Source organism: Silurus meridionalis, chromosome 7, assembly GCF_014805685.1.
Source record: "Silurus meridionalis isolate SWU-2019-XX chromosome 7, ASM1480568v1, whole genome shotgun sequence".
NCBI classification, from domain to species: domain Eukaryota; kingdom Metazoa; phylum Chordata; class Actinopteri; order Siluriformes; family Siluridae; genus Silurus; species Silurus meridionalis.
This window is the reverse complement of record NC_060890.1, coordinates 4,965,641-4,980,841: the sequence shown is the minus strand read 5'-3', so window position 1 is coordinate 4,980,841 and position 15,201 is coordinate 4,965,641. Positions and strand designations below refer to the sequence as shown.

The 15,201-nt window shown below is 37.0% G+C and overlaps 1 protein-coding gene across 13 annotated transcripts in view; it reads left to right on the top strand.

The window, feature by feature from the left end:
- Positions 1-15,147, top strand: part of mapta (microtubule-associated protein tau a) — a 35,521-nt gene extending 20,374 nt beyond the window's left edge. For 8 of the 13 annotated variants that reach the window (XM_046853714.1, XM_046853712.1, XM_046853711.1 and 5 more), the window contains 8 exons: positions 162-424; positions 673-765; positions 982-1,074; positions 1,316-1,408; positions 3,648-3,740; positions 5,593-5,674; positions 6,382-6,488; positions 13,546-15,147. In XM_046853714.1, the coding sequence (XP_046709670.1) occupies positions 162-424; positions 673-765; positions 982-1,074; positions 1,316-1,408; positions 3,648-3,740; positions 5,593-5,674; positions 6,382-6,488; positions 13,546-13,743 (1,022 nt within the window). In that variant the 3' untranslated portion in view covers positions 13,744-15,147. Of the gene's footprint in view, positions 1-161; positions 425-672; positions 766-981; positions 1,075-1,315; positions 1,409-3,647; positions 3,741-5,592; positions 5,675-6,381; positions 6,489-11,245; positions 11,391-13,545 lie in introns of all 13 variants that reach the window. The other 5 variants (XM_046853705.1, XM_046853709.1, XM_046853708.1 and 2 more) reach the window with 5 other exon arrangements.
- The last annotated feature ends 54 nt before the right edge of the window (positions 15,148-15,201 follow it).

Below are 15,201 nucleotides of genomic sequence, written 5' to 3'. Positions count from 1 at the left end.
GTAATTCTTACTGCTTATGGCTTGTTACAAAACTAGTCTCAAAACATTTTGATGCCACCTTGTTTACTATATTTAGTTCTTAATTATGTTCTTTAATTAAAACATTGTCAATACTCCATTGTCATCTTAAATCTGCATCGTGTATCGTGTTGTCCTCTCAGATTCGCCCAAGACCCCTGAAGCAAGTGGCCAAAGTAGTCCTGGCACCCCTAAGTCACCTGGCAGCAAGAGTATCGGTGATAAAACCCAAGTACCAAAGGATATGAAGAAGGTTGCTGTGATCCGCAGTACCCCCAAATCTCCTGGCTCCCTGAAGAACCGTTCTCCAGCACCTCTGGCTGCGGTGCCCCTGCCTGACCTGAAGAATGTGCGCCCCAAAGTCGGTTCTACTGAAAACATCAAGTACCAGCCCGGAGGAGGCCGGGTATTTCTTTTTGTCACACTCTTCTGTCACATCTATAATTTTATTTCAGTCAGGTTTTACTTAATGCATAGGTAGAAAGAAATGCTTTACATTCACACTCACATTTACACAATCACCATTAAGCCTTTCCAGATTGGCATCCTTGATGTCTAACAACCTCTTGATACACTTATTCTAAAACTCCTCAGTTTCATCAGTTTGTCCTGAATTTTCTCGCTTTTTTTTACCTACACTCTACCTTTTCACAGGTCCAAATTTTTGATCAGAAGCTGGACTTTAGTAATGTTCAGTCTAAGTGTGGCTCCAAAGACAATGTCAAACATGTACCCGGAGGTGGCAAAGTGAGTAACTATGGGAAGAACCCTGCGTTTTGGTTCTTCCATCAGTTATCATCACCACAAACTCCTGTAACATTTCCATTTCCAAAACTGGTTTAATTCCAGTACTTTTTATTTTGATAGATTCAAAAGGTTCTCACAACATAACATGGTCTTTTTGTTTAATTATATGTGATTTGTAAAAGTTGTATTGCTTTTTTGTACTGCTCTTGTCTAAAGGTCCAGATTCTTGATAAGAAAGTGGACTTCAGTAATGTTCAAGCTCGATGTGGTTCTAAAGACAACATAAAGCACATTCCTGGAGGAGGCAAGGTATGTGGACCAGAAAAATAAATAAAATGTTATCGACTTTTTTCATTAAAATGCAAGTAATTTTAAGAAATTGATCCACAGTGTCAGAGACTCCAATACTGTAATTACAGTAGCTTGTAATTTTACACAGTTGGAGACTCGGTTGGAACAACGTCTTGTAATCTTCTGTGAGATTACGATAATTAAGGCAAGCTAAAACAATTAGCATTAATGAATTTTCCCCCATATTTACCTTACACAGGTGCAAATTCTCGATCAGAAGCTGGACTTTTCTAATATTGAGTCTAAGTGTGGCTCCAAAGACAATATCAAGCATGTAGCTGGAGGGGGCAAAGTGAGTAACGGAATGGGATGAACATTGAGCTGTAGTTTTTACCTCCGGTGATGACCAGCCAAATCTCTACTTAACCCTATCTCCTCCAACTCCAAATACAAAAAAGTTGGGATGCTGTGTAAAATGTAAATAAAAACATTTTAAGAAGAAAATGAGGTAATTTTCAATTTGATGGCTGCAACATGTCTTTAAAAAGTTGGGACAGGGCAACAAAAGTCTGGAAAATTAAAGTGTTATTAAAGTTAAACAGTTGTAGAAACATTTTACAACTAATGAGGTTAATTGACAAAAGGTTAGTAAGATGATTGGGTAGAAATAGAGGAGTGTCAGAGCCTTTTAGAAATTAAGATGGGTAGAGCTTCACCAATCTGTAAAAGACTGTGTCTACAAATTGTGGAAAAAATTCAGAATAATCTGGAGAAATCTCCGTACACAAGGTACAAGGGTGAAAATCAAATTGGATGTCCGTGATCTTTGAAGGCCTCAGACTTCCGTGCTCTTTAAACAGTCATGATGCTCTAATGGAAATCACTGCACGGCCTCATAAACACCTTCAGAAATAATTGTCTGTGAACAAAGTTTGCCATTTCATCCATAAATGCAGGTTAAATCTCTATCATGCAAAGAAGAAGCCATGCGTGAACATGATTCAGAAACTGGGCCAAAGCTCATTTAAAATGGCAAAATGGAAAACTGTTCTATGGTCAGACAACCATGGACACCACTTCCTCTGGAATAAAGAGGAGAGAGAAAATCTTATTATCAGTGCTTAGTTAAAAAAAGCTGCATCTCTGATGGTATGGGAGTGCATTAGTGCCTGTGGAATTGGCAGCTTGCACATTTGGAAAGGTTTCATCAATGTTGAACTGTATATACAGGTTTTAGAGAAACAAATGCTTCAATCCAGAAAACGTGTTTTTTTTCAGGGAAGGTCTTGCATATTCACAATTCTAAATGCATGCTGCATCAATTACAATAGCATGACTTCGTAGTAGAAGAGTCCGGGTGCTGAAGTGACCTGCCTGCAGTCTAGACCTTTCACTATTTAAACACATTTGGCGCATCATGAAATGAAAAACACAACAAAGGACACCCAGAACTGTTGCGCAGTTAGAAACCTTTATCAGACACATATGGGACAATATTCCTCTTCCACAAATTCAGCAACTGGTCTTCTCAGTTCCTAGATGTACGTGATGCTTTACAGTGCTAAATATGACCCTGTCCCAACTTTTTTGAGCCGTGTTGCAGCCATTCAAAAGACCTTATTCTTTCCTTAATATGGTATATATTCTTAGTTTAAATGTATTTTATACTTATTTAAATTAATTTCATACATTTTTTTGTTTTATTGTGAATAGAATAAAAATGTATAATGTTTGCAAATCACTGCATTGTTTTATTTTGCACAGATTCACAAATTTTTCGGAGTTGGGGTTGTAATACATTTTCTCAAATGCCATCAGGAAATGTTATATATATATATATATATATATATATATATATATATATATATATATATATATATATATATATATATTTTTGGGTTTTTTTTCTAAATTTTCTTCCAATTTCCTCCTTTACCTTTAAAAAACTATACTATTCTCTCAATTGCACTGCAGTCAGGACTAATCAAATGCTGAAACTAAACACTATTGAAACTCTGGATCAGCCTACCAACACTAACTGACCCATTCCTGTTGGAATACCTCACTGTATCCCAATCCTGGTCCTGGAAATCTTCCGTGCTACACAATTAAGTACTTTGTGATGACAAAATGAATAATACAGGAAAACAAGAACATTAAATTATGCATGACAATGGATTGCTGGACCAGAATTGTGGAACAGTGTTAAAAATAAGTCAAACCTCATTGTTCTAAAAGTCTGTACATATGGTTTCTTAGCTGCTGTGCTTTTATTCCTTGCTCTGATCCTCACGTACTGTCCTTGCTGCACAAAGTATCAGAAGCTGGACTTGTTCAAGTGTACTTCCAAAGACAGTATCAAACATTTACCCAAAGGTAGACATGCATGTACATGTGGGATGAACCTAACTCTGTGGTCTTGGTTCTTCCTGAAGTTCACTAACTAATTTGTTCATTTAATTGACTTTCAAGTCAAGTTTTGTATGTGTCATGATGACTGGTGGTCTACTCTTCTTTTTCCCTAAATTTTGGTCTTTCCTCTTGTCTCAGATATTTTTTTTATCTTATCCAACCCTGTTTAATTCTTTCAGGTTCAGATTCTCGATCAGAAGTTGGACTTGACTAACGTGCAAGCTAGGTGTGGTTCTAAAGACAATATGAAACACACACCCGGAGGTGGCAAAGTGAGTAAACAAGGGAGGAGTAAACCATCTCCATTTTTTTTTTCACATTCATCAATAGTCCTTTTTTTTAAACCAGCGAATGTTAATAGTTCCTGATCAGACTTGGTCACTTACAGCCTGAAATTGAAAACACCCGGGACAGATCGTGTTTGTGACATTGTGTGACATTGTGGTGTTGGCTTGTATTTGCTGGACAGGTTCATTAATATTACAGTTGCCTATAGTGTTTCAGTCACCATTAATATGCATGAGGTGTTTCCGTAGAATTCCCTTTGCTCTTAAAGGTGCAGTATTCGGTCTTTAGTCAGCACCATTTCTAGGCATATGCAAACTAGGGTGCAACAAGCTGGGGGGACACCAATGAGCCCCCCCTGCCATGACACTGCCCTCGTTTATTTAATTCATGTACCTTTTTTCCTGCAGAAGTTTAATATACGATATGTGTTTAAATACCTAATTCAGGCAAATTTTGCAATGATTATTAAATTAATGTTTACCCTTTTAATAGAAGGTTGCAATTGACTGTGGTGTGGTGGTAGAGCATTGTGGTTTGTATGCAAAGACATTGGGGGTGACAATGGAAATCTAGCCTGTGGTGCTAAAAGGGCTAAAAACAGCCCCGTTGCTAGTAGTTTCTGAAGTTCAACTTAACAACATTTGAATTATATTTGAACACCTTGATTTTCCTTTTCCTAGACTCGAATTATGTTTGTATTTTATATATATATATATATATATATATATATATATATATATATATATATATATATATATATATATACAGTACATCTATAACTTTTTTGCAGATGCCCTTATCCAGAGCAAATTCTCTTTAATTATCTAATTAGTGCAATGGCTTACAGTTGAACAGCTTGTTCAAGAGCAACAAACTTTGTGGTGGTGAAAGTCCAACATCTTTACCACAGAGCACCCACTTTATTGCATTATCATTAGGTGGAGAACAGCAAAGCAAAGCTTTGGTCCATCTGTATATAAGTTTTTCTTACCAACACTATTGAATGCTTGATTTTTTTGTTGGTTAGTCAGTAGACTGTGTAGATCTTTTATTTCCAGAGGCTCTAACAGCAGTTCCATGTGTTATTAATGTGTCATATATTAATGTTCATTTAAAATTTATTAAATCATAAAAACAGATAGAGACTCAACCATCTGACCGGACCTTCATCGCTTCCATTTTTAACCTCAGCTGGAGGTCATTCAGAGGTGCGGTTACTGCTCCTCTGTTGCTGAAGAAGGCTTAAACGTCCTCCCATGCCTCAGGTTCAAACAGTGACTTCTTTGTGTCACTCTGGAGAGCTGGATCGAGAGTCCTTTTGTGACTGCAGAAAGAACTTGATCTCATCATGAGGACAAGTGGTGTCTTTTTATCCAGAAAATCCCCTGACCTTTGAAGGCTGTCATTGCAGTGAGGTCATCGGGTCTATTTTAGGAATTTGGGACTGCACAGAGTTTGTGCTGTGCTGCTGCTGTTGTGGCAATAAGGGTCCAATGCATGACGCCAAGTCAGTTAATTTGCCTGTGTGTATGACTTTTAACCAGTGACATTTAAACACTGTTGTTATTTGAAAGCATTTCTAGAGGCTAGAGATAAATATATTGTAGGAGTATTATGCATCCATAGATCTGCAAATGCAGGTAGGATTTGTGTAATCTAAAAAGCAATTCAAATTCAAAAAAGATTTATATAAAAATAATTAGCTCTAGGAACACTAAGCACATCTAAGTACACTACACCCATTCTGTTTGAGCATCTTAAATGCAATGAATGATCTAACCACGCCATCTGTTGTCCAATCTATAAATTGCCTGTTTTTTTTTTCTTGCTTCATAGGTCCAGATCGTTCACAAAAAAATAGACTTGAGCAATGTGCAGGCGAAATGCGGTTCAAAAGATAATATCCACCACAAGCCAGGTAAGAGCTTTTTCATGTACCTTTAGGTTTCAAAACAGTGGTACTGTTACAATACATATACAGTATTTCATAAAACTGAGTACACCCCTCAAAATTTCAGCAACTATTTGAGTATTTCTTCTCAGGGGACAATACTATACAAATGAAACTTGGATATATTTTAGAGGAGTCAATGTGCAGTTTGTATAGCAGTATAGATTTACGTTCTTCTAAAAAATAACTGAACATACAGCCATTATTGTCAAAATATCTGGCAACAAAAGTGAGTACACCCTGAGTGAACATCTCAAAACTGTGTTCAAAGTGTCAATATTTTGTGTGAGCGCCATTGTTATGTAGCACTGCCTTAATCCTCCTGGGCATGGAATTCACCAGAGCTGCACAGGTTGTTGCTGGGATCCTCTTCCACTCCTCCATTATGACATCACGGAGCTGCTAAATGTTAGTCACATGGCTTCTCCACCTTCTATTTGATCCTGTGCCCCACACAGAGCCCCACAGGTGATAAAGGGGCAACACTATCCAAATTTTATTTCTATAGTATTGCCCCTTTAGAAGATATACTAAAATGGTTGCTAAAATGTGAGGGGTGTACTCACTTTTATGAGATAAAATGTGTGTGTGTGTGTGTGTGTATATATATATATATCTCCAGCTGCTGAGATACAATTTCCATACTCCATCATGTATCATTTTGTTCCTTGTAGGAGGTGGAAATATTGAGATCAGATCCGAGAAACTGGAATTCAAGGCGCAATCAAAGATCGGCTCTCTAGACAACATCGGCCATGTGGCTAGAGGTGGTCAAAAGAGGGTAAGCAAAAAAGAAAGGGGCTTCATTAGGAGGTTTTAAAGATGGATCTGACGTCGCTTTGTGCTTTATTTAATATTCTCTTCTTTTGCTTGAAAGAGTTGTTATTAATAATGTGTGTGGAAATGCCATATCCCTATACCACCTAAAGTTGTGCAGAAAATATTAGGCTAATGCAGATTTCACTATGGAACATAGCAAGCCATACACTTTATGGACAAAAGTTTGTGGACACCTAACCATAACATTTCTTTTTGAACATCCCATTCCACATTTAGTCCCCATTCGCTCTTATAATGTCTCGTCTACTGGGAAGATGTTCCACTATATTTTGTGGAGATTTGTGCTTCTTTAGCCAAAAAGGAGTTGGCAAAATCAGGTACCTCACTACTGCATGTAGGTGAGGTGGTGAGGAGGCCTGGGGTGCAGTCAGCATTCACATTCATCCCAATAGGGATAGAGCTCTACAGCAGGAGATCTTCCACATACTTCTAACCCATGTAAAGCAGATCTTTATGGAGCTGGCTTTGTGCACTATGTGTCATTCTGGAACAGGTTTTGGGTCTCCTAGTTTGAGAAAAGGACAAATTTCATGCTACTGCATCTAAAGACAGTTGTGTGCATCCAGAATTTGTGGTAAAAAACACATATGGCTGGGAAAGTCAGGTGTCCTGATACTTTTGTCCATATAGTGTACATTTAGGCAGACTTACAATCCATTTTTACAAAAAAAAACAGATATTTTTCAGGGTCTAATTTAATCTAGAAAGCTAAGCTAGGCTAGTGATCGAGATAATGTTCAAAAGAAACAGAACAGGTTAGCACTTGCTGTCTTCCCTTCCATTCTCTCACATGGTTTTCTCCCCCTCTGTCTTCTGCTTCCACAAATTTCTTGGATGGGTTGAAGGAGATTTAGAAGATAGCAAATATGTCCACTTTGTGGCCAAAAGTTTGTAGACAGTGGACTGTGTGTGATTTTGGTGAGCATCTCGTTTTAGATTTAGCCCCACTTATGATACACTCCACTCTTCTGGAAAGGCACTAAATCTTAGATATAGACTTTATTTAACCAGGATGAAAACCTGTGACCCAACCAAGTAGGCAGCAAAAGATGTAAAGTTATTTATATGTGCTATAAATTCGACCAGCTAAAAGGGAGTACAGTAAACTTTATGTGTATCTGTATGTGTAGGTTGCAGGGGCAGTAAATTTAGCTTAGTCCAAGACAAGGATCGTTTACTTGAGGATGTCCTCTGTGTGCAGATTGTACCCGGTTTATACAGAAATGGATGACAAAAAAATAGCAAACTACATATCATTTTCTAAGTTTTCTAGGTTGCATTCAGCCTCAGCATACAGAGAACATACAAAATTATTTTTTACAGAGTTTTATCATCACAATTAGTACAAAAATGTAAAGGATGTCCAGTTTACTCTAGTATTGCACTGGTGCAGCATTAATATCACCGTAGTCAAATATGGGTAAGAATGTTGAATATGTTGAATGTTAAACATTTTTTGGCAAAAATGTATTTTATTTTAAAATAAAAAACCTAATTTTAATTCAAATTTACACAATATGATCATCATGTGGTGTGAATGTCAAATGGTTATCCAGGACAATGCCCAGGTGCGTATAGGCAGGAACTAATTCAATATTAGTGGAAATATCAGTACAAAATTGGTTGCCAAACTTTTGTAAAAAGCATTAGTTAGTTTTAGATGACGTGTCGCTTGGTCGCAGTTGTTGTTCAGTGCAGCAAAAACTTAACTTTTTTTAGTGTTATATTTTTATTTCACTAGAAATCTTGTAAAATGTCTCCCAAGAAAATCAGAGATGGTGCAGGGAAAAAGAAAGGTTACGAGCGCCTTACACTCGCAATTAACCACTACCACATTGGTAAGTGTTAAATTATGTTTACCGTACGGTAATTTGCGGTGTATTTGTTTGTTAAAATAGGCTACAAATATTTTTTAAGTGCAGAAATAAGCGATCGAATGAGATCTCAGAAAGGATTAAATCGCTTTGACATTAATTCTTATGGGGAAAATTAGTTTGAACATATGAGCAAATGGACCTACGAGCAATTTTCAAGAACAAATTGTGCTCGTCCAATGGGGTTTTACTGTATATGAACATATAAAATCCATTTATATATAGTGAGAATAAAACTGGACCTAAAACTGACCCTTGAGGAACCCTTGATCTGTTCACACGGAGTTCTATCAGAAAGGTAATTAGGTTTGCAAGCAATAGCTGAATTGGAAGCCAACTAGAAACTTGGGCCAACAGAATCAAAAGAAAGCTTTAGAAAGATCAACAAAAGTCTTTTCCTGCCTATGGTTCTTCTATAATGTCCCCGGTCACTCCAACTGTAGCAGTGATAGCATTGTGGTGATTTTAAAAAACAAACTTAGGCTACATTAATCCGGATAAATTAGAAAATAGCATTTTCATCTAATACACACCACATCTACATTAGCATTTTCAGTTGTTTCACAAAAGTTGTGGCATTGTTGAAAGAAGGCGCAGTCACCTGACTAAAATTGTGTGATATGTTTTCCAGTCCAAACTGCAAAGAAAAAATGGTGTTTTCTAATTTATCCACTTTGGAGAGCATTTTCAAAATGTACATTGTACCGGAAAAGCCTAAACGGAGAGAAAAATATACGTTTTTAAACAAAAGGGATAATTGAGAGTAAGGTTAGAAAACTAGGCCACAGGTTTAGCAATAGATTCAGCTGCAGGTTTTTAATAGTAAGGCTGAAGGTTATCTGGGCCTGCAGACTATTTAGGGTCTTGACACCAGAACCTGTAAATGGAACAAAATCAAATAAAGGAGTAATAAAATCAGATACCACATCTTCTGTATCTAAAGGGACCTTTTTTAGAGAGAACTAACAAAAAAATGTAATTTTCATTTCTTTTTAAATCACTTTCTATAATCACAGATCTCACACAGGATGTGTTTTTTAGTTATAAATTTCATCCATTTGTATCCATTTTTATGTGGGACAATGACTTAATGACAAAATCTGGCTTGTTTGCTGAAGTTTACTGAAATTTTGGAGCATGGCTGTGGGGATTTATGCTTGTTCAGCATAGGCCAGTCAATGAGTTCAGGTGAGGAGCTCTGGGGTTTAGTTAGTGTTCTTATTCATCTCAAAGGTCTTCCACTCCAACCATCAACACTATGTAATTTGTAGAGGTGGAAAGAGCAACAAAATATTCGACTCATGTAAAAGTAATGTTACTTCAATGTTACTTCAAGTACAAGTAAAGTTACAGGTCTAAAAGTTTACTCAAGTAAAAGCAGTGTAGTTCAGAAAGGACAAGGGAATATAAATCTCATATGAGTTGATTTTATTTAAAGGAACACCTTAATGTGTTAAAGTCTAATGCAAATTATGCACTTTTGCATTAAAAAAATCCTCCTGTTAAAACGTCATTTATGATAATTAGAGAAATCGCCAATGCAGAAGTCAGACATTAAGCGCATGCACTGAACAACTTTAGATTTAATGGCATTTCGCTCTAAATTGGGTCTGCATCACTGTCGTCTGTCTTGTCTGGCTCCATCTTTCTTTCTTGTGAGTTTCTTGCACATTTGTTTTGCCCATCAATCAGTGCAGTAGTTTCCGGGACACAATTTTTTCCCCTTGCTTTATTTTTATATATTTATTTTTTTACTCAGTAACGGATATAATTTAAAATGTACCATATTTTCCGGACTATAAGCCACTACTTTTTTCCCACGCTTTGAACCGCGCGGCTTAAACAAACGAAGAGGCTCATTTATGGATTTTTCCTGAGTTTTTCCCGGTTTCACAAACTTCAAGCCAAAAAACTGAGCGACATAATATTAGACCAATGAAATTGCGGAACGGGTTCAGGTGAACCAATGAAACTCTTTATATTAAATCAGATGCGCTCCCACTGAATCAGACCGCACCACATCATAAATATGGATGAGGTTCCTCTGACGTTTGACCTGCTGCTCACTCGCTAACTCCAGTTGCAACAGAAATCATATAAGCACAGACAGGTTTCCAAAACTTGTGCTTTTTTATTTTCCTTGGCAACAGCGTTACAGGTTAGTCAAAGAAACGTAGAAATCAGCATCAGAAAATAATTAGGACATAATCCTCGGTCTTGCACACATGCAGTAATAGCGGAAAAATGCGGCGGCAGGCTATTCCCAAAATACCGCTTTGCTCTTAAAGGAGCCACAACATATTTCACCCGTTACACTGTGTAACAGACACTGTCTTTCGTTAAAGCCTGTGTAAAGTTCATTAGTTTCAGTGTAGACACTGTAGGCTTATAGACAGGTGCGGCTTATTTATGTTCAAAATAAAAATCTTTGTCAAATTCAGTGGGTGCGGCTTATATATGGGTGCGCTTTATAGTCCGGAAATTACCGTAGTTATGTACAATACTTCAAATGAAACATATTAAGTAAAAGCAAAATTACAGATTTTCAATCAATCAGGTGCAATAGTCGGCTGTCCTCATTCTTTTGACCATATTTGTTTTGTTAAACCTGACATTTTTTGCTTCCTAATCCATTTTCCTTTACAAAACATTTCTTTATGTTTCCCTGAATCGCCTTTTAATTTCTTCCGTTTAAATGTTAATTGTTTTGCATTCCCTGAGCAAATTTATGTTTGCATCCATCTAATTTTCATTTTCTTATGTTTTTCGTTTTCATATGTCACTTATGTCACCATTCATTTGCCACCATGGCCTGGGTGTGTAGCAAGAGAAAGGGAGAGGTACAGGGACGCCCCAAAACGAGGGTTCTCTCTCCCCAGACCCCAGTGACCCCACCACCCCATCATCCATCAGTCTCTCCCCTGAACCTATCCACCTCAGCAACCCTCAGATAAAGATTGAAGATTCCAGTAAGTATCTAGGAAGGGAGTACATATTAAATCCATCCACATGTTTAATGGAGCAGTACCACGAACACCTTCTCGGGAAAAGATCAGCGATGGATGTGTGAAGAGAACCTTAAGCGCATCGAACTCACTGGATATTGTACATCACTGTTTTTGCTCTTTAATGATATACTGTATACATTGTGTTCTACAATGCACTCAATCTACACTCAGTCCTCCATAATGCCAAAGTGAGAATAGAAAAAGTATGAAGCAGAAATTTCACAAATACAAAGTATTCAGACTCTTTGCAACAACACTTTAAAAAATGAGCTCAGATGCATCCCAATTCTCTTGAGCATTGCTAAGATGTATCTCTAAACACCTTGCTTATAGTCCACCTGTTTTGAATTTAATTGATTGCATATGATTCAGAAAGGTACACCCCTCTATTGTGAAGACCTCCCAGATGACAATGCAGATCAGATCAAAAACTAAGCCATGAGGTGACTGCTTGCAGAGCTCAGCTTGTAAGGCACAGATCTCTGGAATGCTACTAAAAGCTACTGCTGCACTGAAGATTCCCAAGAGCACAATGGCCTCATAATTCTCAACTAAAAAAAAGCCACAACTGGGACTCTTCCAAGAGCTGGAGTTTGCTAATAGGACTGTTTTGCCTGAAGGACTCTCAGACTGTGGCATCCAAGGGTTTTGCACCAATCATCTAGCCACTTTACCATAAATCCCAGATTGGTGGAGGGCTGCAATTATAAATGTACTTCTGGAAATTTGTCCCATCTCCACTGAGGATCTTTGAAGCTGAGTCAGAGTGATCATCAGGTTCTTGGTCACCTTTCTTACTAAGCGCCCTCTCTTAACTGCTTAGTTTTCCAGGGCAACCATCTCTTGGAAGAATTCTGGTTGTGCCACACTTTTATTTATTTATTTATTAATTATGGAGGCCACTGTGCTCTTGGGAATCTTCAGTGCAGCAAAATCCCCAGATCTGTGCCTTGCAACAATCCTCTCTCTGATCCCTGCAGGCAGTTCCTTCGAGCTCGTGAATTTTTCCAGACTTTCTATAGAGACGTGTGCCTGTCCAAATCATGTCCTATCAGTTTAATTTAGTTTAATTAATTTTAGTTTAATTCAAGCGTTGTGGCAAAGGCTCTGAATACTTATGTGCATGTGATATTTCAGGTTTGATTATTTTTATACTTTTTTATTTTATTTTATTTTTACTTTGTCATTATAGGGTACTGAGTCTGGATTAGGTAATTTATACAGGATGCTAATTATTGATTAATAATCTTCATTCTGACTGATCAGACAGTTTTGATTAATTTTCTATAACATCAACTCTGAGATTTAGATCCAGCTGCAAGTTTTTTTTAATGGCATACTAATATTTTGTCAATTCTATGGGAATAACCTCTACATGAAGTATGTTTTAATGGTATGATAGATATATCATCATGGTAGGATGGATGGATAGATAGATAGATAGATAGATAGATAGATAGATAGATAGATAGATAGATAGATAGATAGATAGATAGATAGATAGATAGATAGATAGATAGACAGACAGACAGACAGACAGACAGACAGACAGACAGACAGATATATGTTAAACAGTGTATCAATAAAACATTAGTGATAAATCAGCGTCCTGTCATTACAGTGTAGCGTTAAGTACAATGAACTTCGATGCTGATTCTTGTTTTACAATATATTTTACAATCAATATATATGTTAAAGTTAAAAATTGGTGTAATTTATCCAGTTCTATGAAGGCAGGAATTTGTCGGACCAATCACAAAATACTAACACTTTTGCTGAAATTAATAGAATTTCTTTCTTGTACTCAAACTTTGGCCACAAGGGGGCAGCTGCAGCTTTTTATTATATTACACAATACATTATTATAATATTCTGCATTTGTATATTTTTCCATATCCCACTTGTATTCACAAATTCTGTCATCTCATCAATACACTAATTTAGTGTAGAGTCTTCCTAACAAGCTAAGATATTCAAGATTTCAACTCGAGCTATCTTGGGTCTGTTATGAAAACGAGAACGAGAAAGCCAAGGAGAGCAGTGCATGTTTATTTATAAAATATATAGCTATATTAGAATGTAACTACACAGTGAACTATTTTTTTGCCCGTCCCAGATTGAGACACATAAGCTGATGTTCCGCGAGCAGGCGAAGGCGCGGACTGACCACGGCGCCGAGATCATCTCTCTGGAAGAGTCTTCACAGCAGCTCAGCACGGTTTCCTCCTCTGGCAGCATCAACATGGCTGACCCACCTGAGCTCTCCACCCTCGCAGATGAGGTGAGCGCCTCGTTGGCCAAGCAGGGCTTGTGATATCTCCCCTACCAACGTCCTCTCTCCTCTCCTCAGTCCGAAACCCACCTGTTACAGCCACCTACGGACATACGACAAGTCTTCATCTTTCCACCAGTTCCATGGCGGACGAGGAGCCTGTGTATCAAGGAGCCCTTGCGAGTCATTGATTTGGATTCCCAGCTGACTGCACCATGAATCTCTTTCATTGAGTGATCCTTTGACATATCCTCTAAGCGTTTTGTTTTTGTTTATGATCGATCCCAGTTTCACGAAATCGGATTAATATTAGATTTGGATAGTCTGGAAAGAATGGGATGACAAAATGAAAGGTCTTACATTCAATTGGTTTCACAACAGAGCAAACGGTCTCCAAAACACCGATAGCAAGAATTCTAATATTGACCTATGGGCACTACAGAAGTAGGAGCAAGTATATTATAATATCCTTCCAGACGTCCATCTTAGGTCAGGATTCATCACGCAGAGGGATATTATCTAAATGGAAAAAAAAGGATTGATAAAGGGTTTTTGGTTTTTAGATAAATCGAGCTTCATGTAAACTAAATAGTGTTCATCCGACACTTTTCTTACAGTATTATTCTGTGCATATGAAATGTATTTGATATGGGAAGAAAAAAACAAAACAAACAAAAAAAAAAAACGTGTCAAGCCTGCTGGCAGTCTTAAGTTTTTCTTTTTCTTTGTCAGTCCTACAAAAGTGCTATTTACCAGTGTGCAGCACTTCGGTGATATTAATTTGCTCCTGTTTTTATAGCTGTATGCTAACGTTACGCATTTTCACCTTCATAAACTACGGTGTTAGTATTGAACATTTTGTACACCAGAGGTCCCAAAACTAAGGCCACCCCACTTGAAACGTTCATACTAAAAAAAAAACTCAAAAGGTTTTCCCATTTCGGGTCCACCGTCATTATGAGGAAAATCACTGACACAAAGTGCTCTTTGTTTTCAGACTTGAGACTGCGTGCTGCACAGAGAGCGCTATATTATATTTATGATTTATACTTTATAAATTATATAATTATATTTATTAATTAATATAGTTATATTTATTTCATTTAGCACTTTTTTTGTAATAAAGTTCAGTACTATTTCACATGGAGTCTTATGTTTGTTTTTTATCAAGTATCCATTTGAAAAACTATTTATCATTTGATTAATCAGGATGCCCGATCCAATCTATTTTTCGGTATCGGTAAAATCCACTCTCGATTGATGTCTAGTTATTAACGTAGTCTAATTATTTGTTAGATTTATGCACCAACCATATGTCTAAGTACTTTTTATTATTATTATCTTGATAGTAATAATAATAATACTCCTTTGTCTGTATGGTGCATAATAATAATAATTATTAAAATAAATTAATGAATAAATACATTTAAAATCATAATAAAATCTCCACAATAATACAGCTAATACAGACCCGCCCTCAAAAAAAAATTATGTGGCCCT